Source organism: Pituophis catenifer, unplaced genomic scaffold (genome assembly GCF_029215685.1).
Source record: "Pituophis catenifer annectens isolate HBS135680 unplaced genomic scaffold, rPitCat1.0.hap2 SCAF_2, whole genome shotgun sequence".
NCBI lineage: Eukaryota > Metazoa > Chordata > Lepidosauria > Squamata > Colubridae > Pituophis > Pituophis catenifer.
Genome location: NW_027256882.1, coordinates 120,309,492 through 120,330,282, shown reverse-complemented (window position 1 = coordinate 120,330,282; position 20,791 = coordinate 120,309,492). Strand labels below are relative to the sequence as shown.

Here is a 20,791-nt window from a genome sequence, read left to right as displayed (position 1 = left end):
TTGTGGCAGATACTGCTGGGTGAACACAAGCAGATAGAAGATCTGTACCTTGTGATGCAGCCTCTATTCTAGCCACCAAACTATTTCCCAAAGGGATGGTCTTTGCCATCCCTTTGCCATTACTCAAGATAGAATTATGTATTTTCGCCCCTTGCTGCTTGCTTTATGGAAAACCTTAGTCTCAGAACACATCTGTCAGCACTTAACAACACAGTTGAATTTGGACATGCTTCCAGTAAAGGATTACAGCTCTGTTAACACTTGCACTAAAGACTAATGTTTGTTAAGATGTAAAATGTAACACACCAAGAACAAAAGAAGAACTTTACAGCCAACTTTCCAGGTGTCTCAATCAGTTCCCGGGGCCCATTCAGACAAATTGCATTTGAAGAGTAATATTACACTTTGTGATTCTTCATTCTGGTACTTCAAGTGGTTCCTTACATGTTGAATAGGCTCCTTGGCTCATGCCTTTGTTTATTGCAAAAATAGTTTATAAAATATCAATATTTTAGATTTGAAATTAAATGTACAACACATACAGATTTCCTGGAAATGGGGTACAGTTCTTTTTTTTTTTTTTTAAGTATCTCAGCATACACCATGTTCTGGATTGCAGAGGAAAGGGGCATATCGGGTGTATGCAATTTCTGGTTAGCTGACAAACTTCATGCCAGTGCAAGACAGTTCCATAAACACAGCAGATGATTAATGTCTCTGAGCTGAAAAAGAAAAATATGAGTTTATAATGTAAGCTTATTTCTACACATTCATACTATTATAGAACAGTTTTTTTTAAAAAAATGGATACGAACTTATTCCACTGAAACAATATTGTAGATATTTAAACTCAATATGAAAGCTAACACAATGTGTCATCAGCATTTTTTCTCTATTTTGTAACCTTTATAAAATAATTCCCTATGACTGTGGATTCCATAGGAAAATGGAGGTGAATGTACTTTGAAGATCATCTACTGATTTCATAATATAGTTAACCTAACTTACTGCACATGTTTAAAATATCCAATTGTCTCATTTCTGAGGCATACCATCAATGATATGATAAAAGTTCTCATATTGGGTTTGTAAAAAAATAGTTAAAATTGTATTTAAATTAGAAGTCAAGAAAAGTATGTTTGATAACATATATTGATTTTAAAGGCTTTATAACTTACAAAGCCTTATATTTACATTAAATATATATTAAAATGGGCAATCAAAGAAAAATATATCAGAGGAAAATAAGGTAACTGGACTATTTGGCATCAAGGACATTAAAAGAATATTAAAAGAGAAGGCAATTGCAGAAAAGCTTAATTTTCATTGTAGTTCACTATAGAATTAGTCTTCTAAATACTCATATCAAAACTCCAATTTTTAGGAAAGCAATTTGAGCAATTAGGACAAATATTTGTGAGCAGGGATTGTATTCTAATACAAATTATCCCAAAAGCTAGATCCAGACATATCCTCCCCCGCCACCACCACCACCAAAGCTAGATCCAGATGGTATTCATAAAAGGGTTCTTAATTCAAATGTAAAATGGTTATTTTAAAAAATAAAAATGGGTGGTATTATCCTAGATTTATGCTTGTATTAAAACAACTGGGGAAATGGTATAATGCTAGGAAATTACAGATAAATTGGGTTAATATCTAGTCTGAGAGACAGGTTTTGCAGAAAAAAACATCTATAGAAAAGTAAGTTTTATTCCACTACCATTTTACAAATAAGGAGAGAGAGAGATGGTAAATGTATGTTCAGGCCAGGAATATGCCACTTGTTTCTGTGTGTGTGGGAGCACACTTGAATTTGAGATCATGTGTTAGGTACACACTCAAAATAGCCATATGGAGACTTGCTTATCCATCAAATGACAGCCATGGTGGATATGGCTAGTCACAAAATACTTTAACAAAGTCTCTAATCCATGTTTGAATCATAATTTATAGACTATAAGATTATAGTCATCATGACATAGCATCAGGTCCAAATTAGAGAGATGTATGTTATACTATAATGCCAAAGAGGCAGATTGTATAATTCGTATAATGTATGTAACAATGTATGTGGCATTCCCCCCATCTGGGTACTTAAGAGATGACATGAAAAAATAACTTTTGGATTGACAACAAAAGCTTGAAGGACAGAGCACAGTGAATAAAGGTTTGGAGCTCAATGCTTTTTAAGTGCTGAAATGATGAAAAGTCTCAAAATAATTTATCTTAATTGGAGGAAAAGTCCTTATAAAAAAGTGAAGTAATGTATATTTGGGTGGAATCCATGTGACCTAAGAGAATGTGTTGGGGATACTTTAATAAAAAAAAAACCCCAGTTTATAACTGCCATGAAGATGAAAAATTCTGCTGGAAATTATATTGTAGAAAAGGTGAAAAGAGCACATATCAAAATGAAAAAAAGCACTGAAACGTATTTTATATATGAAACTTTTAGAAAAAAAGATACAGAAAATATATGGAAATTCTGATATCCAGATCTTCTAATTCTTCTAAAATGTAGATTTGTCCCAAAAGGTGTTATTCATAAATTAAAAGCAAGTATGTCCACTTCAGCAGGATGAAATCTGCCAGACCCTTATCCATATTATTATTTGCTTTGAAATAATTTGTGTCAGAATTTATTTGTAAGGTTAGCCAGAATATTTAATACCTGGATTGATATGAGCAATCCTAAACTCATATGTAAAATCAGGAAACCCTAATATAGCCAATAGAAATCTAATGCTAATATGTTTCTGTATCTTGGACTCAAGTAATAGACTCCGTAATATACTATGTTAGATACATAGCTACTGGTGTCTTAAGCTAAAATGACACCCGAAACAAGGAAGGATAAATTGGGGGAGGGGGGAAGAAAGTCAATATAAAACAAAGTCTGTCAAGAGTTTTAGCTTTCAAGAGAAACTGGCATTAGCACTGCAGGTAGAATAATACACTGTACTATTTCCAAGGACAGAGGCATTATATTCTAAAAGTTCCTTATCACTGTACCAATTCACGCTGCTCAAAGTGGGAACAGCAGCAATTATATTTGTTCCACTCTTAACTACTCCAGATCCTGTCCATGATGAATGTAGGCCAGCTAGGGAATAATTACCCACAAGGACGCTTCTATTCTGAAAACCCAGAATGCCCAAATTTTAGACAGTATTGTTAGGAACTGTTATCCTCAAAAAGGATTTTGAATAATGAAGCTATTGGAAATGAAAAAAGTCATAACTGCAACTCAGAACATTAGAAAACCATACAGTACCAAAAAACAAAAACTTTCAGACAGGCTAGTTCAATAAGTAGTAGCAAATGATGTTGCAGATGCCTCCAGTGCACGAGTTCTATTTAATGGAAGAAACGGCAAAGAATTATGATTTAAGATATCTAATACCTCTGACTTTTAACATCCAATTTTCAGCCCCTCTTACACTATCATCTTCCCTTAATTTAATTCACTGATATTCATCACTTAAAAGAAATATTTCTTATATAAAAATTAATAATTCTTTAGCAACAAGGAAGCCCACATAACAGATGCACGAGAAAGAATAATACAGCTTTACAGTTGATTTGACCTGATCTTTGATTGCTCCAACCATTAAGAATGAAAAATATATTTATGATCCTGCGGTTTCATAGCATAAGGGGAGCCATGTTGAATCAGACCAAAGACTTAGTTTATCAAGTGTTCTCTACTCAAACTGCCCAACCGTATAGCTATGCAAAATCTACAAGCCATATCTGGCACAAGCACATTCCTGTTCTCCACTGATAACAAAATTGATTAATACCAGGCTTGAACTGAGCTTGTGTATGTGCGCACATATAAATACCAAGTTCAAAATGCACACAATTATCTGTCATACTACCGTATATACTTCAGTAATGCATGCATTTTGTTTTTGCTGGATTGATGGCAATGCTTTTTGAACATTAAAGAACATAGAACATCCCTCCTATAGAGATCATTGGCAAAGTGAATTATTGGCTTGCCTAACTCACTGAGATATTTGTGCTTTCGCATTATAAATTCAAATCTTGCACTTTATTGTACTCAATTTTAGTTCAATCTAGTGATGATTTACTTTTCGTAGCTGGACTAAGGCATGGGTGGAACATTTTATATATGAACTCATTCCAAGTTGCTGGAGTAATTCCTTTACTTTTCATATTTTATAATACTACGTTGCTTTCACAGAAGTGCCTTTTCATTCACTTTCAGCTCATCTAGATACAGGCTCTGGACTATTTATCACTTCTTTTTCCAGCAGGAACTAGATTTCTCATTTCATTAAATTAGTGTATTATTTTAACTACTTGACCTTTTCCAAGTACACTTTTGATCCATCACTAGGCTCCCAGGGGACTCATTCACTAGATTAATATTCAGTAAGAGCTTGTTAAAATAAACATGCTAACACAATCCTGATTAAAACATTTCTATGGATAAATTATCAAGATCATAATCCAAAGTCATGTTCATACATTCTATGTACTAATGTTACTTTTACTGTAAAGATTGCTCATTAGGCAGTAATTAGGTAAATAACATCTGAGAGGAATTGCACTAAATTTGAAAAATGCCAAGATGTGTGAGATGTTAAGATTTCTTGGAGCTAGGTTATACCCTATGCTTTTCTTGATTTTTAGCTTGAACATGGTCTATTGACACAATCAAGAGATAAGCAGCGAAGGAGGAAGATATGAGACTTGGCCTAGAGAAAACTCAAATCTCCACTTGAATATATCTAATACATCAGGATGTAAAAGGCATATGTGAAAAAAATACACACGAGTATGTATATATGTGTAGACACAGAGAGAATATAAAAATATGATATATATATATATAATTTATAGTTGTATACATTTATAGTTTTATTTACAATGCAACTCAGTGGGTGACCTACTGGGTCTCACCTATTCATAGGATTATTGTGGGGATGAAATCGGGGGGGGGGGGTATATAATTACTATAGCTATGCAGACTGAAAATAGTTCAATTACAAGCTGCAGTTTAAGTTTTTCTTTAATCTGCCAACAGCCCTAAAGAAGTTGTAATTCAGCAAACCAATGCAGCAAATGTAAGCAACTAATTTCCACTAAAATTTGAGCATACAACTCATGTAGGATCGTGTTCTCATAGTAAGATGAAATTGAGTTTGACTCGATTATGTATGTATGAATTAGTTTCACCTCAGTCATACAGACCATCGTCACTATTTCTTCCATTAAAGAAATTAGCGCAAGAAATTGTCTTAAAACAATTTGTCAAATATACTACTCAAACTACAAGAAACTGCAGTAGTCCCTAATACCAAGCTTAATCAAAAGATATAGTCAATTTGTACCATATTCCAATTGGTATACAAAGAACCTGCCCATAAAAATTGTGTACGTGTTAGTCTCCTCTGTAACTTCTTCAGTCTCTGAAAAGCATATTGGGGTAGGGGAGATTAATCCAAATTTGGGAGCCACAAAACTGAAGCTGATAGAATCCAAATTATGCTCCCTAACTCCTGCATGAGAGAGGCACTTTCTCCTCAAAAGAATGGAATTGCAAATAAGTGTTTATTTCACTTGGTGCTTCAACAGTTGCTTCTCCTGCCAAAAAAGCCAGAATAAACCACATCCATCAGCTTGATGCCTTGCAACGAACAGTAATACTGTTACATACATACTGCATGACATCTACATGATTTTAAAAAGTTAACCACATAAATCAAGACTTTTTCATAGGACATAAAATGACATGAAGCAATGGCCAAAGACATCATAATGTCATTAAAAATTCAAACATATTTAGAACAAACTTTTTAAAAGGCACCAGTCTATGAAGTAGCAAGATACATGAGAAAAGAATATTGAAAATAAGAATAAATTCCTGCTTGATAATGGTAAAGTTGTGTATTTCCTTCCAAACTGTAAGAATTCTGATACAAGAGAACTTCATTTCCGTAGCACAGATGCACAACCTAGAGCTACATGTGGTTCCTGTAAGCCTTAGTATGATCCAGAGACTTCTAGCAGTTTTTTTTTAATGTGGCAAAAATAAAGATTAAATACCCGATTAGGGAATAATCATATTCATTATCTTTCATTAAATTTCAATATTAATGAAAATAAGTCAAATATTTATCCTGGCCACAGAATAATTCTTGGGAATGCATTCAAAGCACTCCCTTCTAGGCCATTCCTTAAATTAATTTCTGAATCTATTAGAACATCTGGTTCGGAAATAGGATTCCAAGGTAGAAGGAGCAAGCATCTATTAAGAATACTTCCATAAGCTAGTATGATTGTTCAACTTGATCATGTCTGGAGAGCTAGTTCACCCATTACAAATTTAGAACAAACTTTGTCCACAGCAACCCTAAGCCAACCTACATTTTCAAGTTTATGGTAAACAGTGTATTTTTAAAAATCCTGAGCACAGCCTGCCCTTAAAAAAGACATAGCATGTTTTGCTCTTTGAACTACTACATTGGTTTCTGTTTGCAGGAAAGAGAATACACAGTATAAGACTGAAATAGGACTGCATGCCATTTTGTGTGTTTTCTAATTTCAAAAAGCATTGGCTGACTGAATACAAGTTCATTTCTTAATAGATTTGGAAATTTACAATTGATTGTGAGCATTGTCAAATGGAGTACCTCAGGAAAGCAGAGAGACTTTCTAAAGCATATTTCTAAAATAACTAAACAGTTTAAAGCGTAAGTATTTTGGAAAAATTGAGTTAACATTGTATTATAATGTGAGACATACCTTAGCATCAGTCACAACAGAGCCTTTAGCCATTATTTCTTTGGACTCCATATGTTGGCCTGATTTTTGTTTAACACTCTCTTTTCCTAGAAAATATCTACTCATAGAACTCTGATATAAATTTCAGGGCAATAAAGTTAAGCCCTCTAATAACAATTAAATGCAAAGTAGTAGAATCTATTGCACATGCTATCTAACTGAATCAACTCCATTTCACTGCCCAATGCAGAGCATGAGACAAGCAGAATATTTAACAGCAAGAAAACATTCAGTAACACAGGTTAGAAATATAGGAAGGTACTTCTTACAGAATTACTGATAAACATTTGGGGAAAAACAATTGAATTTATAAAAAATAGAAATTTTGTTAATTTGAACACCATTATTTTATAAGCAGCTAAATGAAGCCAGTTTAGTTAATAAGGAGCAAGAAAAAAATGATTTCCTTCAGAATGTCTCCTAAGCATTGCATAAACAGACCAGCCTCACTTCCTGAGTTTTCTTTCAAGGCTTTTTGAGAAACACACACAAATAATTAGATTTAGTCAATTTTATTTACATTTTTGTACATTTCAGAGCATTACACAATTACATTTTCCATATTTTCTGACCTGCAAACAGATACCTTAAATGGAAATACTTAAAAAAAATATGCAGTTTGATACATCCAAATGCAACAATTACACATCTGACAATTCACAAAGTGTAATTTACTAGGACGTATCCTAAGGATTTAAGAACAAGTAGTCAGGGAAAAAAATCTGACTAATTATTTACACAACACAAAATTCTCAAGCTAACCCTTAGAACAAATGTCCTAGGAGCACCCCCCCTTCCCCAACAGGATATTATGTAATTCACACTTAATGCAGCATTAACAGTCCTTGATCTCATACATGGAAGGACTATTCAGTCTAATGTGAGCAACCAGCTTTCTCTTAAATTTGCCAAGACCTGAAGAGTGTATGTTTATCCATGGGTGCATAGCATAATTTTGAGCATTTGAAAAAAAGTGACCACAAACTTATTTATTAATGATCAAGTCTACCAGAATTCCAATTAGACTGGTTTCTAAAGGAATTAAAGTGGCCAGCAGGAACAAAAGCATTTTTAGGCATAGGTGAACTCTTTGGGCTCACTTCCACTGGGTAAAATCACAGAAATAAAGCTTACAAGTGAGATAGAATCTAGGATTCTGCATTTAAGGTGGGCTGTCCAGTTATGCCTGCAAATCCCATCACTTAGATTGATTTCCCTCCCCTCCCCTCTCCCCTTTCCACATTGAAATGGTATATATATATAGTGGATAGAAACTAGTAAAAATTCCCTGCAAATAAACTGCTCTTCAGCTGAGGTTATGGCTCCTATGCATGGGGTGAGCAAAGGAACTTAACTTTTACAAAGAAATGTAAAGAGTTCTCTTGAAAAATACTGAGCTCTCGCTTAAGGTTAATCTGATTGCATGTACAATTTTTTAAAGGTTAACTTTCAGTCAAGACATTGCTACAAATGGAAATTTCAGTATAAAAAGCAGCCAACTGAGTGCATTTTTTAATCTAATTGGCCCAACTCCTTCAAAATAGTTAACTAGGTTAGACATTTCGTGGTGCCTCCCCATTTCTTGCCTACCTTACTTTGTTCATGTTTCAAACTGTGTCAGCAGGGCCCGAACTTCAGGAGTTAGCTGCTTAGCAGCCTTGGCTGCTTCTGTAATGGCCTTGCGGTAAAGACCTTTTCTCTTCTTATTAAATCGCGACTGAAAGTTTTCTAAAAAAGGGGAGAGCTGTGAAAGAGCAAGAAAAGATGTTGTTGGGGACCCAAACCATGAAATACGAGCTTCCTGTCGGACTAATAAGCCATTATCTTTTCGGCTCACAGTTATAGTAAGAATACGGGCTGGCCACCATGGGAAGCCATATATCTTGGCCCAAACAATGTCTCCTACACATATGGTCCTGCCATCTGGTGTGACACATTTAGAGACATTTTTTGAAAAGACTTTCAAAGAATTACTGAGCTTTTTCTCTTCCTTTAAAGAGGAGGAGGAGGAGGAGGAGGAGGAAGGTGCATGCATGCTGCCTGGAGGAAAATCAAAGCTTTCAGTAGTGCTACACTCAGAATTGGAGGACTTCAAGTCATCTGTGCTATCACTACTACAGACTGATGCACTGGAAGAGTCAGATTTCTTTTTATTAAGGGTCATGTAAACTGTAATATTGCTTTTGCTGCCTTTCTTGCCCATGGTCTGCTGTTCATCCTGATCAACAGGTACATGCACTTCATTGGTGTCCTGAACCTCACTGTTGGCCTCTTCAGGACTTTCTGAGGGGCTCTGATTTTCTGAAGGGGCCTCACCTGCTGAGCGGGTAGACGAGCAGCGAGACTGGGGCTTAGCTGCCATCTTGCCACTCTGCAATTTCTCCAGCCCTGTCTTGAGAGAGGAGTCATTTTCTTCATTTCGATACCTTTGTGGCTTCAGACGCAATCGGGGAGGCAGGGACCCTGAGCTGGTGTTCTGAAGACGCCGTGTGAAGTGGACCTTTGAATGTGCATTTTTGGAAGTTGAAGTTGCACTCTGTTTCTTTTGTGCCTTTTCTTTGGCTATTTTCAAAACTTCCCTAGCTTTTGCATGATCCATATTTTTGCTCTGAAGAACTTTTTTAGTATTTAATTGGGTTTTCGATGTATTTGCTTGAGTGGGAACTTTGACTACTCTACTTCTGCTGTGGACAATATTTGCAACTTTGACCACAGAATTCTTTTTCTGGCTTTCATTCTGACTTTTCCCATCAACTTTATGATCAGTTTTAATTTTTTTGTTCACAGTAGTTACGCTCTCATTTCTTCGTTTCCTAGTATCTTCACACCTTGAGGAGTCACTTGCATTGCTGCCCTTCTTAATTTCTTTCTTTTCTGCAACAATACTGTTCTTACATTTGTCACATAAGACATGTCTGGGTCGCAATTTGATAGCATTCATAATAGACGTGGGTTCCTCCCTGTACAATTTTCGCTTGGGCCGCTTAATTTTTCGAGGTGGAGGTTGAGGTATTGATTGGTTATACGTGTCCCTGATAAACAAAGGAGGGGGATATGGTGCCCCCACATGGAAAAGGGGAGGCGGTTTGGAAGTCCATAGACTTTTAACCAGGCTATGTTCTGATGGCTGGATGGGAGAAGAGTCTGGGACAACACCGTTAGCTTCACATTTCACTTGCATCTCATCTTGGAATGATTTACTTTGGAGCTGCATGGCTTCAGGTTTATCCTTGTACTCCCGCTTGGGAAATATAGTCACAGGAATTCCATGAGGTCCAAACCTTAACAAGAGAGAAACACAGAGTTAACTGCCAATCTCCATTTGCTATCTTTGAGAAGCTTATATGAGGAACATTTTGAATACCATAATATACTTAAATTTAAAGGGCATTCCATGGCTCAACTGCATCTTTATTATCAAATGAGGATTGTTCAACAGGCTTGAATGGCTTTAAAGTATGATCATAAATTTATATTCATCAAAACTTTAAATTTGATGTTCAGAATTTTTTTTTGACTTCATGATCTAAGGCAATAGTTTCTAAATTATCAGTTCTGAAATATCTTTTTCCATCCTGATCTGCTTGTCCAAACCCCCATATAAACTGGAAGGGAAGTCAAATGGCAGAAGACTGTAATGGGGGGGGGGATGTGCACTGCACAACATATAGATAGGCAAGTTCTCATTCAAACAAATTACTCTTTAAGCACAAAATATAAATTCACTAGATGGTTATGCAGCCCATATACAAGGCTCAGTACACATAGGATACTTTCTGTCTTGTATACACAAAATCTGATGAGCACTCAAATATTTCTTTCTGTTCTATCTGGTAATAACTGATATTAATAATGAAAATCTAGTTGAACTGTGTCTGCCTCTCACCTATTTTCAAACAATATAGTCAGTTCAAGTAAAGAACACAAAAAACATAATCATAAATGTAACCATAACTGGTTTTCTCCACTGTACTTCACGAGCTTGAAATAACTTTGTTTAATAACTAAAGTGCTATTAATAGTAGCAGTATTTTATACCTACACTGGAGAATTATGTAACTGGCATAAAAAAATAATTTGTCCAATTTAAATTAAGAGTATGGTCTAACAATTTTGTCTCACTTAACATGATTTAAACAAGATCATTTGTTTCTCCCTTATTATGTACTTAATAATATTACCTAAACAGGAGTTTCCAAAATGGCTGAAGATGGGATATAAAGAATTTCCATGGCATCTTTGTAATGACATAAACTTTTTGGAAAACTTAGCATTAACAAGACAGTATTTTTCAAATGGAAATCAAACAGACTGGGAACACTGGGCAAGCTGATGGGAAGAAGGGAAGTATTGCAAAGTTTGGCAGATATGTGGCAGAAAGTTTGGGACTGGACAGAATGATGGGAAAATTGGCAGCAAGTCACTGCAAAAATGGGGAGGAATGGAGACCTGATGCACAGTATACTTTGGAGCATGTGCGAAATTGTGCAGACAGAGAAACTGAAGTTATTAACATATTAAAAAGGGAATGTGCTACTGATAGGTGGAATACATACTCTAGCATATGCTACAGGATAAGAGAGGTACTGAGATGGTCAGCTGAGACTTCCAATTATTAGATATTCCCAAGCTACCTATCTTATAATACAACCCCATTGATGGAACTATGAATTTAAAGAATCAACTCACTTAATATTTATTGTTGTACTATCAATGTTTCACTTTAAGCATGGATCTTCTGCTATTCTTTTCATTTAGAACAATTAGCCATTACGACTGAATATATATTTGTCCTCCTTACAATCTCTCTTGCATCTTCCCTCTGCACCTAAGATGATTTCACAGAAAGGTAATTCTTTAGTTAAGACCTCATTTTTGATTAGGAAACACTACATCTATAAATTCATTATTTTCCACTATGAATCTTTACAAATGGTTGTCCAATCTTTTCTTGAAAACCTCCAGTGATGGAGCACCCACAAGTCAGGGAGCCAAGCTGTTCCACTGATTAATCGTTTTCATTGTCAGAAAATTTCTCATTTCTTGGCAGAATGTCCTTCTGACCAGCTTTCACCATTGCTTCTTGTCCTGCCCTCAGGTGTCATGGAGACTAAATTGACACCTCTTCCCTGTAACAGTCCAAAAGTATTAGAAGATCACTATCATATCTCCCCTGACCCTTCTCTTCATAGGCTAAACAGATCTAGTTCCTTTAGCCATTCATCATATGGTTTGGTCTTCAGACCCCTTATCATCTTTGTTGCTGTTCCCTGCACTATTTCTAGGGCCTCAGCAATTTTTCTATCGTGTGTTTAACTTACCTATTATATTGCAAATATTTTGGCAGCCTAGTCATAACTAGTAACTCCTTTAAAAAGTCTTACTGAATCTGCCATACAATTTTTCCCATGTGAAAGTTCTGCTGATTTGCAACATCTCAAAACCAAAACGTTTCCCCATTCCAAACATTTTAGACTTCTATCAGTCAAATCCAGCATATCAGTGATGATGGGAAATATAATCCAATTAAAAATATATACTGAACTCTTAAGCATAATCTAGATAATACCAAGCACTTTTCAAGAACTAAAAGAATATGTATATTTAACTTTCTCATTGAAATCAAAGCTTAAGGCTTCATATTGCATCTATTATTCTAGCTAGAATTTATTTATTTATTTATTTATTGGTTTGATTTATATATGCTGCCCTTTTCCGGAGACTCAGGGCGGCTTACAATGCGTTAAGCAATTAACCCTAACCCTAGCATTAGATTAGATCCAGCTGCTTTCTAATTAACCTAATTTGATGTTGCACCTTTCCTCACTTGACAATTGTGAGGAAATCTTATACTGGACTATATTTCATTTATACTTCAGCTCTTTTCAAGTCCATCAGACTGTCTCAGCTTTTCTATGATCTATCAAGCGCATTTGTTGTTGTTAGTTCTGAAGTCCTGTCCGACCCATCACGACCCATGGACAACTTTCCTCTAGGCCTTCCTGTCCTCTACCACTCCCATCAAGTGCATTATAGCCTATTAATTATTTTCATGAACTCCTGAGCTAGGGAAGTTAACACCTGAAAATGACATGTCAGGCCTTATGGGTTTTAAATCTATACCAGGAGTGTGAAACTCACAGTCTGCGGGCCAGACGCATCATGCACTGGTCATGCCCACCCCTGGTTCAGCGAAGGGGGGAAAAGCCCTGATACGTCACATGACAATGTGATGCTGTGAGATTGACACCCCTGATCTATACCAACATACAGTACAATAGCTTGTGAACAGTGAGCCCCAACTGCTGCCAATGTACATTTTCTAGCAGAATTCAATGCAGCAACATATGATTATTAATTCCAGTATTTAAGATTCTTTCATAGAATTCAAGGCAAATAGTTTAGCTTGCCGTATTAGTTTTATGTACACACATACAGTTCAAAAAAATATGCAAACATAATTTTCCTTCCACTAGGCTTTAAATGGTCTCCTCCTCCCTTTCATCTATTTGTATTGCTGCCATAATTCAAGACATACCTTTCCCTGCTTTTTTCCTACAGCCATATTTAGGAATGGCAGAGTAGTTGCCGTTTCATGGCTTGTAGTAAATCTGGTAAAAATAACTATTTGTCCCAATTCTGTTTGCTTAGGGCCAAATATTATCCTAATGACCTTTTGATGCCTGTGGCTACTTTCTTTCGCACTATGGACTTTATTTCACTTGATTTTTTTTTTTTAAAAAGTGCTAGCCTCCAACATAGTATTTTTTATTCATAGCTATGTCTCTGCCCCAGAGCAGGCTTTCTGGAGTAGCAGAGAGCATCATAATGATGCAATTCTCTTAGCAAATGAATATTTTGTCACTGGTTATGCTACTATTGTCTTTCCTTAGCCTTCCCTAATATTCTATTTTGTGAATCCAAGCTTTATCTGTGCTCATCAGATCCTACCAAAAGAAAGGATGCTTATATATTTCTTTGTATGATACTTTTATAGCATAATCCTGTAACTATTTGTATATTCATTGCTTTAAAAAATGGTGGTATAAAATTGTAAATACTCAAGAGAAAAAAACCAAGCCTACTGCAGCTCAAGGACAGAAAAGTATTACTCCCAGCATTCCTCATCATTGAACCTCTTAACTGGACTCCTAGAAGTGAAGGTCAGCAATATCTGGACAGACAGGTACCATGTTAGAGTATCATCTTAGCCAGAGATTTCGTATTCATGTTCAGTCATGAAAAGTCACATGACAGGGTGCTATCCTGGCAATGTTCTAAAGTATAGTAGGCCACCTTTATTTTTATGAAGGGCCACCTTTGGAAAAAAAGGACGTTAAGGCTTCCATCAATAGTAAGAGGGCTGAAGCAAATGGTAGGTAGGGCCACTGTTTCTCTTTGACATTCTTTTCTTTTTTGCTCTCTTTCTTCCTTCGCATATAGCTGGCTGCTAGAAAAGAGATAGGATTACCTTTGGTAGTAGTCTCCATTGGCTGCTTAAAGGAGGTTCTAGAAAGTAAATTTAAGGAATTTTGATTCATTTTTAATTCAGAGCCATCCTTAATTATGTTAACTTTTGGCCTGCTAGTACCTCCAGCCCCGAGAAAATCCCTTTATGAAACCAAACTTTCAGATGACCACTAAGGAGCTGTCTGAGAGACAAGGGGAAGGTCACAAAAAGATAGCCCTACAGGTAATATAGTTCAAGGAAGATAATATGGAGTTATTCTAGCAACCGCATGTGTATGAAATTGCTACATTCATAATATGCTAAATCATACGCATACTAGCTCAAAATAGATGGGCTATCTCAAAAAAAGTTATGGCTGAAAAAAAGATATATAGATATGCAGTTTTAAAAGCCTGTAGGACTTCCCTACTGTATGTAATAGCTACCCATATAAAGAATATGGAATGAAGGTTAAATGAGAATGCCTGTTATGTTCAAAAGCGATCGTATACATGTATATTTTTATATCATATATATGTGAAGAATTGGTAAATCGAATTCTATATATGTACAGAAGCATACAATATCAAGACAGCTTGGTCTACTGGATGAAATGTCTTCTTAATTGAAGGTTTACCCTCCCATTAAAATCTGATGTCCAGACTTAAATATCTGAAAATAAAAATTCCTTATATGATAGTGTTACTAAGTGTATGTAAAATTGCGTGGACATACATAGTTAGGCTGGATTGAATAATGCAGAAAGCATTTTCCATCCCAAGCTGATTTAAGAGAACTAAACCATATGTAGAAGGCAAAGTGGGCAAAAAGTCTTCCACAAAAAGTCAGTGTTATAGCAGTCATTGATTATACTAGCCCCGTGATGGCGAACCTATGGCACGGGTGCCACAGGTGGCACATGGAGCCATATCGGTGGGCACGCGAACTCAGCTCCAGCATGCATGTGTGCGCCGGCCAGCTAATTTTCAGGCCTTCTGGGCCCACCAGAAGTCAGGAAACACACTGTCTCCGGCCTCCGGTGGGCCTCTGGGGAGGTGGGGAAAGCCATTTTCGCCCTCCACAGGCTCCTAGAAAGGCTCTGGAGCCTGGGGAGAGCGAAAAAACGGGCCTACCGGGCCCACCGTGCTATCACGTGCCAAAAGCGGGGGGAGCACAGGGGGGGATAGAATTATGGATGTGGGCACGTGTGCGTGTGACCCCACTGCACTCCCCCCACTTTTGGCACACAATGGCAAAAAGGTTAGCCATCACTGTACTAGCCCTCATCATCATGCAAAAATTATATACCCTATATCCATGAATGTAGCTACAGATACTCTTTGCTTTATGACCGTTTGATTAACGAAGGGTCAAAGTTACAACATCACCAAAAAAAGCTACTTATGACTATTGCACCAACCCCTGAAGGCATGCGATTACAATTTGGGAGTTTGTCAACTGGCTTGTATTTATGATGGTTGCAGCATCTTGCAGTCACATGATTAACACCTGTGGCCTTCCTAGCTGGCTTTTGACAAACAAAGTCAATAGGGGAAGCCGGATTCGCTAAACAACTCTATGATACTACTATGATAACAACCACAGCGATTCGCCTAACAAGGAGTAAAAATGGCTGTAAAACTAAGTCTGGTAATATGATGCTTTCTTTAATAACCACACTGCTTAGTGACTGAAATTCCAGTCTCAATTGTGGCTGTAAGTCAAGGACTAACTGTACAATTGTCAAAAATTAGCAACATAAATTTCGTATCAGTTTGAGGCAAGTAATGCATGAAAATTGCAGAGTAAGTTTAAAAATGACAGCTTAATTTTTAGAAGAAAAACTTAAACTTCTTACTCAAAATTCAGGAAATATTAAATCAGAAAATCCTAGCCTCAGATACATGCCACATGGTTCTGCCCATGCCAAGCATACTGCAGCTCCAGCTATCAAATAATTGTTTATTTTTTCATTATACGATAACACATTTTGAACACAAATTCTTTGCTATGACTTCCACCCAGGGAAGTTTACTTACAACATCAGACTATTTTTTAAGTTATTCTAACCAGCTCAATGGACAAAAAAGGAAAGGTAATTAAAACCTACTCATTTTAAATGATATCATCACTATTGAAATGTAAAGTGGTGTGGAGTCATTTTTACTACGAATTTCAACAAGATAAGATCATTTTATAAACCACATGGTATTAGGTGCACAGTCTTCAAATTCCAAAGAGCCTTTGCCTACCACGATAAGCAAGTCTCTATCTTAGCTTTGTAAGATATGTCTGTTACAATTGCATCAACAATGTTATTGATTTGTAAGTAAACATGCACTTCATGAAAATGTTAAACTTTGGTCATGTTTTATTATAAAACTGTATAAAACTGCAAAGCTGTGTTCTATCTTAACTATTTCCAGATTTAACTGGCACCTAGCAACTAAAAGCACCAACCCACAAACACTTCTCTTAGCACCAGCAATTTCTCTGTACCACTATTTTAAAAAGATTCTTTCATGTTAAGTAGCTGTGCATTACACAGAAAAATACTAACATCCAGCATGTTTACTTCTAAGAATTCTACTTCATTTTCAAACAAGTGCACAAAATAAGAAAGCTAAAATGAGCAGTAATCTTTCTAGGCTGCATTTTGCTATTCCATGTTTTATGCTTTACTTTGAAGCTAACAACATGCTTCAAATTTGCCAACCAGATTAAAAGTTACATGCCCGTTCTTTTCTTCTCCGATCCTCTTTCTCTAGTATGTGTGTGTGTATATCCATCTATCCACTATATAACAGCTGAAAGAGCATTACTATGAAGTACTGAAGTAAATGAAACAGTAACACTTCCTACCTATGCCTGTATCAAATGGCTGATCAACTATGCAAGAGAAGAGGCAGTTTCCCATTCTTTGTTAGAGCAGAATGTTAATGATAGCTCTAGAAACATCAGAGAGAGAAGCTACTAATACAACACTGTTTAAGGGTATGCAGTATACATGCTTGATGTGTGAAACAACTTGCTGTTTTAATTTTTTGTCTTATGGGGTTGAATTTCACTTTATCCAGCTAAACCAAAAGCACTGATGTTATTCTGTTTTCCAACCCTATTTCAGTTCTGCATAGTTCGAATATCATACCTGCAAAAGAAAATGTAAAGTAAGATGCTTTACCAGATCTATTAAGGCTATATATCAAGGAAAAAACACAAGCACATTACGTCCTAGACTGCTATGGATAATGTCAGAATATCCCTTCTACCACTACCAATGGGCTTACAGACCTAAGAATTTGAAAGCCAGCATATGTGGTATATTTGTCACGAAAAACATATGGCGATATCTATATCAATACACGATCAATTCTATATAATATATCCTTTAAATACCTTATGGACTATGAAGAAATGCATACTGGAAATTCATTATGCCATTCTCTCAAATATTACAAACTCCAGCCTTCCTATAGCACATGTGTTGCATAATTATATTACAATTAGATTTTATAATCTGCTTACTATGTACTCTGAAGGAGTTAGAAACAGCATTACCTATATTTGTTTATAAGGAAGGCAATAAGAATGGTCATACACTATCATACCAAAATTCTATAAGCCCATCAGGCAATTTTAGTATGTGCCTGAAATTTGGTAGTTAGATATATTAAATATGTAAGCAATGCATCCTAGAGTGATTACATGCCATCAAGTCAGTGTTGACTCTTAGCAACCACATAAACAGACCTTCTCCAGGATGATGTGTCCCCAATCTGGCTATTAAGGACTCCCAAGTGTACACCTATTGCCAGCGTAATTGAAACCATCCATCTTGCTTCTTATCCTCTTAACCATTGTGTTAATTTGCAGTATTACAATTTTAAAAGGCTGCTGGCCCCAATAGCTTTATCTTTTTCAATTGCCAAAGTTCCTCCTTCCATTTTTTAAAGTTTCAGGCTTTCCAGCCCTTTTTTATCTCACAAGGCTCCTTTTATATATATATTTTAAGCGTCAAAGCAATGACTTATACAATGTTCCTGGAAATACTTAACCAACAAGAATGAATCTAAAAATGTAGGACTTTATGGTATAAATTGACAGTATTCATCTTCCTCTTCAGAACTGAAAGATGCGTGGGCCCAAGTTCTCAGAAATCCTGCTATATGACCTCAGATTCATTTTAGACAAAATTTAAAGGGACCACCTTTTGTTGCTTCTTTGTAAATAAGGGAACAGGCTCAGTTTTACTAGTTAGGAATGCATTTGACTGATTTTCCTTAATCAAGTATGCTGTGGAAAAAACAAAAAAGATTGCTTCCTTCAGTGCCATGTATTTTCTTTATTGAAAATACATGCACAGTTGAGTGTGCATGTAAAAATTAGAAATCTTTTCCAAAGCAAGCTATAATGTTGATGATACCGGGATTGTTTACAAATACACATTTTACCTGATGAACTCATTGAAAGAGAGTGTCGCAGAATGCTCTGGTGCAAGTTCCTCAAAACCAGAAAAAGTAATGCTTCTGCCAGAACAAGTTTCTTTGCAATATACAAGTAAGTGCAGTTTTCATCCTGCTTGCAAGATAAGATAAGTAGCAGGAGACATTCTACCATTTCCCCACCAAAATAGCAACTGAACATTTCTGACTTCTATAAAGGTAGGAAGGAAGGATAACCAAATGAAGGAATGCTAAAATATCTATCGCAATAAGGTAGGACAAATATATATTGTTTGGTGAACAGCTTTTTTTTTTTTGCCCACAGCTACAACATTGCCAGTATCCTCCAAAGCTGTGGGGAAAAATTGTATAGCCATGTGGGATGGACAACAACCCTCCAGCCTTCTTTTACAGACCACTTCTTCGCTTAAAAGAAAACCCAAAGCTGGGAGCGAATGAACCTTAACACGCAACGAAGGGACGTTGAAAAGGCAAGGAAAGGCTAGTACGTGGGAAGTCATTGAGGTGGGAAAGGGAAGGGAGGACTTTCCTGGCTCTGAGTTTAGGCCACGAGGCTCACTCAAAGGCCACTCGCGCCCCCTTGGCGGAGCCATAAAGCCCTGCACCTCATGGCTCGCGCCCCACCTTTCTGTGCAGCCACCCAGGAGGCGATCGAGGCCTCGACTCGGCGGAGACTATTGAGGGTGGTGGTGGAGGAGGCTGCAGCTGCAGCTGCAGCAGCTGAAGGTTATAGAGGAGGTCCAAAGCCACTCCGGGAAAGGAGCCGATGCGTCTCCTTTCAAAACAGCCCCGGAGGTCCGGTGGGAGAGGGAGGTTTAAGAGCAGGCAGGGCGCGGCCGGTCAGGCTGGCTCACCTTTTGGAGAGATCCATGAGGACCCCGGAGAACAGCTTCTCCCCGAACCGGAACGACACCACCAGAGCATCCTCGATGATGTGATCCAGGGTGACCAGCACCTCTGAGCCCGGCAGTAACAGCGCCTCCTCCTCTTCCTCCTCCACCGCAGCCACCGGCTCCGCAGCCACCGAAAGCTCCGGTTGCTTTGCAACGCTTGCCGTGGTACTTGCGGCGGCGACAGCAGCATCCGGCTCCTCCTCCTCCGGCCGGGGCGGCTCCTCCCCGGGCTCCGGCCCCGCGGGGCCCCCAGCTGCAAGCAGCAGCGGAGATACCAGCGGCAAGCCCGGCTGCGGGGGCTGCCCTTCTGCCTCTTCCTTTTCAGGACGGCCGGAGAGCGTGGCCGTCAGCGAGCGAGGCTGAAGAAGCTCTCCCACGGGGCCCGGGTTGGGCTGGGCCTGCGGCAGGTCTCGGGTCCCCGCTGGGCTCTTGGGCGGCGGCGGCGACGGCTGCTGAGCCTCTCCTCCCGGCGCTGGCTCGGGATCCTCCCTGGCAGCGTCGAGCACCGCCGACTCCACGGCCGCCTGCGTGCCGGCGGGGAGCGCGTCTGCGCCGGCTTCGCTGCCTGGCATGGGCTCGACCTCGCCAGCTCCCCCATCACCCGGCACCGCCGCAGTCGCAGCCACGGCCGCCATTTTCTCTGGTGTCGCTTCCTCCTCCCTCTAACCAGCAGCAGGATCGATAACCGTGGCCTTCTTCCCCCGCCTGGCTAGGAGGGGGACGCCGCCTATCGGGGGAGGCAGGGATCTTGCCGATTCCCCAGCTCCTATTGGGCACGGCACAGATCCATCAAGTGCCGATGTAACTTCCCATTGGTCCGGAGGGGAAACGTTGACGTTGAGGGCAGGAAGAGGAAAAAGAGGGCGGAGATCCCGGTATCTGTGTCGACAAAGATCAAAAGGGGGCAGGTTAATGAGCAGCTCTTCTTCTATTTGTAGGGGGGGGGGAAAGAAAAGCCCGCCCCTCTCGCCAAAGCGTCTCATTGGCTTTGCAAGACGTCTAGCGAAATGTATGTTTTAAAGCAAGATAGAAAGCTGTAATCGTTTGCACTTCCTTCCCCCCCGCCCCCCGCTCTTGGGTTGTCCCGTAGGATGGTCGTGTGAACGAGGTGGGAGAGAACGCAGGGACTGACATCCCCCAATTCTCTGCGCTCGCTTTGATCCCGG

At 38.3% G+C, this 20,791-nt stretch overlaps 1 protein-coding gene across 6 annotated transcripts; it reads right to left on the bottom strand.

The window, feature by feature from the left end:
* Positions 1 to 614: 614 nt before the first annotated feature.
* On the bottom strand, positions 615 to 20,311 carry PWWP2A (PWWP domain containing 2A). 6 transcript variants are annotated; one of them, XM_070937381.1, is made up of 3 exons: positions 19,587 to 20,311; positions 9,136 to 10,100; positions 615 to 722 (listed from the first exon to the last, which is right to left on the bottom strand). In XM_070937381.1, exons 1-3 carry the CDS (start codon positions 20,258 to 20,260, stop codon positions 709 to 711), a joined length of 1,653 nt encoding a protein of 550 aa, XP_070793482.1. In that variant the 5' UTR covers positions 20,261 to 20,311; the 3' UTR covers positions 615 to 708. The 6 variants fall into 6 exon arrangements, with proteins under 6 accessions (XP_070793482.1, XP_070793480.1, XP_070793479.1 ...); XM_070937379.1 differs by having other exon boundaries at positions 633 to 722; positions 8,415 to 10,100; XM_070937378.1 differs by having other exon boundaries at positions 658 to 722; positions 8,410 to 10,100.
* Positions 20,312 to 20,791: the final 480 nt, after the last annotated feature.